Source organism: Elephas maximus, chromosome 21 (assembly GCF_024166365.1).
Source record: "Elephas maximus indicus isolate mEleMax1 chromosome 21, mEleMax1 primary haplotype, whole genome shotgun sequence".
Lineage (NCBI taxonomy): Eukaryota > Metazoa > Chordata > Mammalia > Proboscidea > Elephantidae > Elephas > Elephas maximus.
In genome coordinates this window covers 69,532,761-69,541,920 of record NC_064839.1, presented here as the reverse complement: position 1 = coordinate 69,541,920, position 9,160 = coordinate 69,532,761, and the positions used below count along the sequence as shown (strand labels likewise).

Below are 9,160 nucleotides of genomic sequence, written 5' to 3'. Positions count from 1 at the left end.
TTTACCTATTAGTATATCTTGTAAACAATATCAAGTAAATCTCTTCAAATGTGCAGTGTTTAGATTTAGAAATGATTACAAGTATTGAAAAAAAAAACCATTGATTAAAATACAGTATTTTATTTTTCTCACCTAAAAAACAACCAACCCAGAATTAGGATATACATAAGCTTCTCAAATTTATCCCTAATAAAATTTCGAATATTTATACAATTTCTACAGAAACATACAGAGTATCAAAATCTGCATAAATCAAATTTATAAAATGTGTAGAAATGCATAGCGATATTATCAATTTACAAAGCAAGGATATGGGAATTATTTCCAGAGCAGCCTAGCCTACAGTAGAAAATAGTCATTATGGCAGCAGCTTCTAGTGTTTTTTGTGTTTGGTAAAATTTTCTGATTTCAACATTAGAGTATCTTAATGAACTGCACAAAATACCCATTTAAAATTTACATGCACAGTGTATGTGCCACCTTTCTTAGGCCTATGCATAGTTAACAAGGTTATAATCTATTCAACTTGGAAAATGGACTCTATTTGCAAACACGCAAGTAATCAAAGTACCAATTATCTTAGTTTTTTTTAATAGTTGATTTATTTTGCAATTATATAAGCATATAAATGTATTCCTTTTTAAACATCCCTAGAGATGAATGAAAGTTAAAATGGCTGATCACAGATTAGTAGCAAAATACAAATTGACAATTCAAAATTATAAATAAAGCTCTTGTTTAGGATGTTTAATGCTAACTTGACTCTCCAAATTTAGAAGAAAGCAATTCGTAGGCTTTTCTTTTGAACAAATGTAGAGCTTTTTCTTTTCTCTTTTTTAAGCTTTAATTAAAAATATCTTCCTCTGGCAATAGTTTGTGAATTCCTTTCATTGTATTATCATGATTACAAGATCAAAAATGCTTACTTTATTTACCATTCCCCACCTCACATTTTTTTAAGCAGTCATACGTTAGGCATTTTTAATCTTTGGGATAATAAAAGAATACTTATATAGAAATTATAGTCTCATTGACTGTTTTGCAGTATTTGGTTCTCATCGAGTAGGTACTATCTTGACATATGTTTAACTCCAAATAAATCTTTTTACTGAAAATCCTAATAAAAATACACTTCCTAAAAAGAACAAATTAAACCCTAGGGAATTAACACCCAATCTAACAGAAAGTGGTTCCTATTTGTTAATGAACTGTATTCTTAAATAGCCTTCTCTTTTTTTTAATTTGAAAAACATGCAGGGAATTTCATTTGGATGATGTATAAATGAAACATCAATTCACTCTTGGCTTCATATAGATTGCTTAGGTTAACACACCGGGAGTTTTGTAAGACTTGATCTAACAAGGACTTGGAAAGTCTTACCTAGTTCAGAATGAATTTTTGACACGCTTACAATGGTGGTGTCTCGTTTTTGTTACCCCCCCTTTCGATTTCAAAACTGCTTATTATCTATAGTTTTCTAAAATGACAGAGACTGGGGAAAGGTAAACCCCAAATGTCAGTGGATAATTTTTCTCTATGTTGGAAGACCCCTTTGCTATCTCAGAGGCTGGTAACAACAAGAGGCATCCGTAATGCCAAGAGGTGGAGTTAATGCCACACAATCTTTGAACCCTGTGAATTGCCTGGGGATGTTCCATGTTGTCATTTCTTTTTCAAGCCTTACAACATTCAACTTCATAGCAAATGGTAGCATATAAATTCATTTCTGAGTAGTAGAAGTATTCCTTGTACAGGAGACAAGTCGATTGTAACCATCCTATAAATTTCATCAAAAGCTCTTGAAATATATACTGAGAAATCAAAGAGGCACTAAATGTGTTGAAATTCACCTTTCAAAAAAGCAGCATGACTGTGAAGGAAGGCCACCTTGGCTAATAACCTGTGGCAGTGCTTCAAAAAGATGTAAAATTAAAGACAACACGCTGATAATCACCAAGTTATACATGAAATTCTGGTTACTCCAACCTTTTTTCAAGTGTGTTAAAAAAAAAAAAAAATCAAACTGCCTTTCAGACCCCTGAGTGTAATCCCAAAGAAGACAACAATGCTTTTAACTCTGTTCTAATAAAACAGAGCTAAACGCACAAATTACCAACAGTATCTTAAAACAAGACAAAACAAAAAAGATGTAAACATCTACAAAGTTTAAGGTAAAAGCAGTTTTGTAAACAGTAACTGCAGATGATAATGTTATCGTAAAATCACAGTTTATCAACGTCCTTCAAACTGATCAGGAGTTTCCGGATTTGAATCTATACAAAATTCCTAATAGTTGCAGCAGGTTTCAGGCGGTTTTCAGTCCTGTATAAATTTATGCGTCAGTAGGTAGGTTATTGTTTCCTTTTTTTCTTTCTAAACACTATGGATGTTATTCATTTCCCACTTCTGTGTCATTTTACTGGAGTCGCATTTGGAGATGAACACTTGATGTAGGACCTCTGAGCGATCTAAGCACTTTCCTGAAGGAGTGTGAGTAAATCTGTGCAGGTTCTGGAAAAGAGTAAGGAAAAAGAAGTTTTAAATGCGGACTATTTTGATAGCACTGACATTAAAAGTCACAGGCAACATTTTAAGCAAATTGGACAGGTTTATACCAACTATACCTCAGACTTTGAATTTCTCAATTGTTAGTCTTGTAATTCCTTTTAGTGTTAAGTCATAATGTACCACTCAGATCTCAAATTCAATGTATACAAACGCACACTCACTGTCTTCCCCTCCAAGCCTACTTCTCTAGTTCCTATCTTGGCTAATAGTAGTACCAGCTTCCTAGTTCTCAGGATACAAGTATGATGGTTACCAAGAGGAAAAGCACAGGTAGGACTGAGTTGTGAGCTAAACCAGCTACTTTTTTCATGGGATACCATTTTGACTTGAAATAATAACTTATAGACAAATAATGGATATTCAGACTTAGGTATTTCTCATATTTTCTCAAAAATGACGCGAGCCTTTACTTCAAAAAAAAAAAAAGCAAATTTACAGTTTTTGCTCCCATTAATAAAATGAGTTTTCAAACAAAAATTGGAGTTTTGGAAAACTTGTATCTCCCAGTATGAACTTGACAGCTTTACCACAGTTAAGGACTTTTCTGATGAGACCAGTGGTTATACTTGAATATGGTTTTTTGATACTGTATAGTGAAATGTGCTAACATTTCAAAGATCTACATAATTCAGTCAATCAGTATTTTCCAAATGAATAAGCATGTTACAAAAGCACACATGGGTAAAAAAATCCATTCAAAAGTGTAAGACTGACGAGTGAATTTTAATGTACCATAAGGCAAAATGGCAATGTTCAGTGATACGGCTTCAGATTCCTTGTTGCAAATAGCATTACACGTTAAAAATGTTATTTATATTAATATGCAATGGGGTTATTGTTACTTTTACATAATACAGGGATGCTATGAGTTGGAATCGACTCGATGCCAGTGGGTTGGGTTAATACATTAGTACTTTCAACATTTCTCAGATTTAATTTCCAATTTGGGAAACATTGTTAGTTACAACCCATATTTAAAATTCTTTATTAATTAATTTAAAGTTTAAATTGTGGACAACCCATATAAACAAAAGCTGTTTGGGCGGAGGGTGTGTGGGGTGGATTCTCAACCATTTTTAAGAGTGTTAAGGGATCCAGAGGCCAGAAAGTTTGAGAACTGCTGCTGTTCATGTTTCACCAATCTATAGTTCACAATGTTTCCAGAATTATTTTCCTAAAATATCAGTTCTTTCCTATCATTAATGTTTCCAGAATTTCCTAAAATATCAGTTCTTCCCTATCACTGCCTTCCTCAAATAACGTCAGTTGCCCTCCGAAACTTGCAAAATGATGTTCAATACTCTTTCATATGGTGTACAAACTAGGGATACCAAACTAACCATGATTCCTTGAATGTTCTACTTTCATGCCATGTTTTTGTTCATCTAGTTTTCATATTAATCCTCCATGGAAAGATTTTTTATACCTCAAGACGTGGTGCAATGATACCTTCCCTACGAAACTCATCAGAAAGAATTCCTCCTACTAATGTCTTTTGCTTATTTCTATTTCTTTTTTGTTTTTTTTTTTTGCCATTACAGTATAACGTGCTTTACGTACTTTTTGAACCTCTATAGAGTCCACCCATTGGTGGGCCCCAGTGAATATTTAATAACTTCTAGTGCATAAATAGGAAACCCTGGTGGTGTAGTGGTTAAGAGCTACGGCTGCTAACCAACAGGGTGGCAGTTCAAATCCACCAGATGCTCCTTGGAAACCCTATGGGGCAGTTCTATTCTGTCCTATAGGGTCGCTATGAGTCGGAATCGACTTGATGGTGATGGGTCTTTTTTCCATGAATAAATGTGTCCTTTAAAATATCTAAAATATGTACATTCTGCTTTTATCTATTACTTCTTGATAGTAGTTTCTGGTCTGCCAGCCTTCTTTTACTATTTACAGTAGTCCTCACTTACCTGCCAGGGATGCGTTCCAAGACCACCTGCGGATGCCTGAAACTGCAGACTGTCCTGAACCCTACATATATTATGTTTTTTTCCTATACATACACACCTATGATAAAGCTTAATTTATAAATCAGGCACAGTAAGAGATGAACAATAACTAGTAATAAAATAGAACAATTATAGTGTAATAAAAATTATGTGAATGTTGTCTCTCTCAAAATATCTTATTAAGTCAAGAATGTTCACCTTTTCCCTTAAAGGACTTTACGGCTTGTCTTTGGCATGTCCGAATTGCCAGCATTACTAATCTTGCACTTTGGGGCCATTAATTAAAACTAGGGTTACTTGAACACAAGCACTGTGATATCCATACTGCAAGTGGATCTGATAACGGAGATGGCCACTAAGTGACTAACAGGTGTAAACGTTGAACACACTGAACGAAGGGATGATTCATGTCCCAGGTGGGTAGGATGGAGCGGGACAGTGGAGGGAGCTGGTTGGCAGATTTCTGCGGCTGACCATGGGGAACTGAAACTGGGAAAGCGAAACCGCAGATAAGGGGGGGACTACCTTACTAATATTGTTCTGCCTTCCTACCATTTGTTGCTATTATTCATCTTTCTTTGTGAAAATAAATGCTTTGTACTTCAGGATTTATGTTAATCTCCTCTTTCCTAACTTGTTATGAGAAAAAAATCAGCAGCGGAACATGTGTTTACCACTTCAAACTAATTATTCATGAATAATAATAACTGGGACTATTAAGCTGGGTCATAATATCATTACTACATAGCAAACAAGTGCTTACATAACAGATGGAGTATGATAACACACATTAGGTGAATAAGTAAAGTTGAGGGTTGCCAGGTTATTTCAGTTTGGGGCAGCTTTCCCAACTTTTTGTTTCATATAAATTGATTTATCTTACTTAAGTCTAGACTTTGGAAGCTATACATAAACACATTAATATGTTGGAATCCTCAATTTGCCACCTAACTTTTAAAACTCACTCCTGAAACAGAAAAACTGCCCTAGCCAGTGTCAAATGAAAACCTGAACTTGACCTTTAAAGCAGACAACTGCTACATTTATCATGCTTTATTTAGAGAACAACAATGCTAAGGACCTTGTAAAGGCCTAGAGGGCCAACATTTTCATTTGCTTGTTTCTATCTCCACCTGCTGGATGACATGAAATATGAACCAAATATTTTTATGGTACAAGTATGTATATATCTTACTTCAGTGAATTACTCATTTAGATTTTAAAAATTAGATTTTGATACTGGAATGGTGATGATTGCCTCACTGAACACCGATTTTCCTGTGTGACTGAAATCAGCAGGGGGCCTTCCTGGACATCATTAGAACTTCATTACATGACAATATTGCACCAGAGAATAAAAAGTGGTGCTTCAATATGGAACAATGTGTAGGAAAACCTATATGAATGCCTACATGAGGGGAAAATGAAAGTTAATTTGAATGTAGGTTTTAAGATTTATTCATCTAAATCCTACATGCTGGGTGTTTTAAAAAATAAAATAGCATATATTATTATTTCAGGAGTTGAAATTGCAGAATACCTTGAAGTACTGCCATTCTTTAAATTCATTTAGGTTGCAGTGTGTAATCATAACTTTTGATCCATCAGGGCCCTTTGTCAAACACTGGTCATACTGCATGAGTTGATTAGCTTCATTGATTCGGAAAAGCTACAAAAAAAAAAAGAGAGGAAAGAAAAAACAAAAAATAACAAGCATTGCCCCTACTGATATACATAAAAACGAAACAACTTCTATCAATGAACTCAACGGCTGTCTTATTTTTCTGTGTGTTCAGAATTATAAGTTCAAAGACAGGAACTGTCTTTAGCCTGATGTCAGTGAAGACTCTCATCAGCATTCAGACGACTATGTTCTTCAGCCTCTCAGACACAGAGTGGGTATTAGTACGTATTTATTATGTATTAACAGTGCGAGAAAGTGAAAAAGTGGAAATACATTGGATAAATAAATCTGATAATTGCTTCACAATCTAAATTAGAGGCAAGAAAAATACCCATATAAGTAAGAAAACATATTTGTGAAATACACATTTTGGTGGTAACACCTCAGTTCACTGAAAAAAATCTTGTGGCTCGCCGAACAATCTTTCGCCCGTACAGCTGTTGGGGGCCAGGCTTACATAGCTATGGCCGTGGCGGAGATCCATAGCCCCGCAGGAGTGTATTGTAGTCCCTCAGACATAACTCCAGGTTCTAACCGCTTACACGGAAACAGTGCTAGGATCTCTCCCAACTGAGTGCGTGTCTCAGCACTGTCGTTTGCACTGAATGCTTACTTTATCAAAACAAACCAAATTAATAAATTACAACCCCGTGATCAGTAAGCCTGGCGGCTGGCTCTCAACGCAGATGACTTTAAACACCGAAGTCAGGTTATTTACCTGATTCCCTCCCATCCTGTGGCAAGGTCCTAGTTCCACAAAACCTCCGTTTGTCTTCCCCATACTATCAATGCAGTAAGCAGTTTCAAAACCTCTGATCTAAAAAATGAACAAAGAACCAACAAGTCAGACAGCAGCAGCTGAGCTTTAATAAGCTTTAGCATCAGGGTCTTAGAAGAAACACAACCAGAATGCTCTTTAGAAGCGAGGGTAGCACGACTCTGGCTTACTTAACTCTGGACACGTCATCAGGAAAGACCAGTGGCTAGAAGAGGACGTCGTGTTTGGTAAAGCAGAGGGTCAGGGAGAACGAGGGACCCCTCGATGAGACGGACTGACACAGCAGCAATGACAAACTCAAACGTACCAAGGATCACGAGATTGGCGCAGAACTGGGCAGTGTTGCCTTCTGTTATACATAAGGTCACCATAAGTCAAAGCCGGCTTAATGGCCACTAACGACAAAGCATCAGACTGAAAGAGGTTCGTGTTAAATACTGCAGCTCACCGGGAAAATCTGGCGATGTGCAGTGCCCAGTTATTACTGTACTGGCTGTCTTTAAACAGTTTATAGCACACCAGACATCTCTGAAATCATTCATGGTATTGAAATAAGGGCGCTGACCTATAGATTTCTATAAAACACCACAGAAGAAAAAAATAATAAGATGCTATTAAACAGAAAAAAGGACCCTGCTTGTTTTGTTTTCTCTCCAGAAGATTTTTTTTTTCCAGAAGAGTGACTGGCATATAGTAGACCCTCAACAAATATTTGTTCAATAAATAATTAAGAAAAGGCACGTAGACTTCAAAGTTCAGAGCAAGTTTAGTATACTTGTGTTGTTGTCGTTAGGTGGCGTCGAGTTGCTTCTGACTCACGGCGAACCCACGCACAACAGAGCGGGGCGGACCTGTGACGCAGCAGTGCAAGGCGCGTGGGTGGAGGCGGTCAGAAACGAGGCTACAAAGACAGGCTGGAAGAAGCCAAGTAATGGCAACACAGGCTAATGCCTTTTTCTGATTTCAGTTATTTTTGGTGACCATTCATTCATTCATTTGACAGCGTGGTTTGAGTGCCTACTACCGATGGGCTTTCTGCCTTCGTCCACTGGGACCCAGTGGTGAACGAGGTCCTGAAGTACTTAAAGGCTGGCTGCAAGGCGGCAACTTGAGGTGTGATGGGAACACGTGCAAAGAGCACAGAACTGAATCTTTTTCACGGAGTGGGGAGGAGTAAGAGAGGCTTTTCAGTACTGGTGATCTCTACATCAGAGCAGTAGGGTACACTGGAATTAATCAAGAAAAGGGAGCTGGAGTGCAGGACAGGGCGTGGGAGGAGCTGCAGGAGGAGAGCGGACGGTGCTCCAGACCGGGGAGCCACATGTGCAAAGACTCAGGGGGGCGCAATGTGCTCATGGAAACTTGCGGGCAGAATGGGTGGCTGGGTAGCCAGGGTAGTGGTAGCTGTCTAGTGAAAAGGTAGTAGAAGTTACCAGACCACTCTTACCCAAGATTTTCCTCAAGACTTTTCATCTTTCACTTGTGTTTCCGTCTTTCACTGCCTTCTCCCAAACTAGTCTCCAAACATATACTCTGAGCCCTAAATACCAGCTGATACTCACCTCTCCCCACTCAACATTTTTGGGTGGTAAAGGGTAGTGTGACGTGATATCATAGGCAATTTCTTCCATGAACCATTTAAAACTTTTGCAGTTGTGATCTTCTCGAAATTTTTTCAGCTCAGATATATCCCCGTACGGTAATGCCTTTGATTCAGGACGACTAGCATAGAAATAGTCTTTGTATTCATCCCACCAAACCTCTACAACTCTAACATAATTCTGTGAAAAAGAAAATGAATATTAATAAAAGAAATAAAAATGTGTAACATCATAAACAGCCCATCTCAGAGACATGAAATATAACCAACATATAGCAAATTCATTTCAGTGGGACCTGCCATTTAATTAAACAACAAATGCAACTAAGCTAATGACTCTGTCATTTGCTAAGGATAAAGATGTCATGCGTATTCAACCGAAATGCAGTGATATAAATACGGATCTGATATTACTGAGCTGGAAAATCATATATTATAAAATCATCTATTCTCTCCTGTTTCTAGAGGAAGAAACTGAAGCCCAGAGAAGGTTTATGAAAGTCCAGCTAGACTCCAGTTCTCCTTCCAGACTATTCTCTTTCTATCAGAAACTCACTACCAGCCTGTGCAATAA

General features: G+C 37.3%; 1 protein-coding gene across 2 annotated transcripts in view; it reads right to left on the bottom strand.

Annotated features, from left to right (window-relative positions):
- Positions 1-2,004: 2,004 nt before the first annotated feature.
- GALNT7 (polypeptide N-acetylgalactosaminyltransferase 7) overlaps positions 2,005-9,160 on the bottom strand; it is a 140,780-nt gene continuing 133,624 nt past the window's right edge. For both annotated transcript variants that reach the window (XM_049863576.1, XM_049863575.1), the window contains exons 9-12: positions 8,549-8,767; positions 6,927-7,025; positions 6,065-6,193; positions 2,005-2,512 (exon numbers count right to left, since the gene is read on the bottom strand). In XM_049863576.1, the coding sequence (XP_049719533.1) occupies positions 2,375-2,512; positions 6,065-6,193; positions 6,927-7,025; positions 8,549-8,767 (585 nt within the window). In that variant the 3' untranslated portion in view covers positions 2,005-2,374. The remainder of the gene's footprint in view (positions 2,513-6,064; positions 6,194-6,926; positions 7,026-8,548; positions 8,768-9,160) is intronic.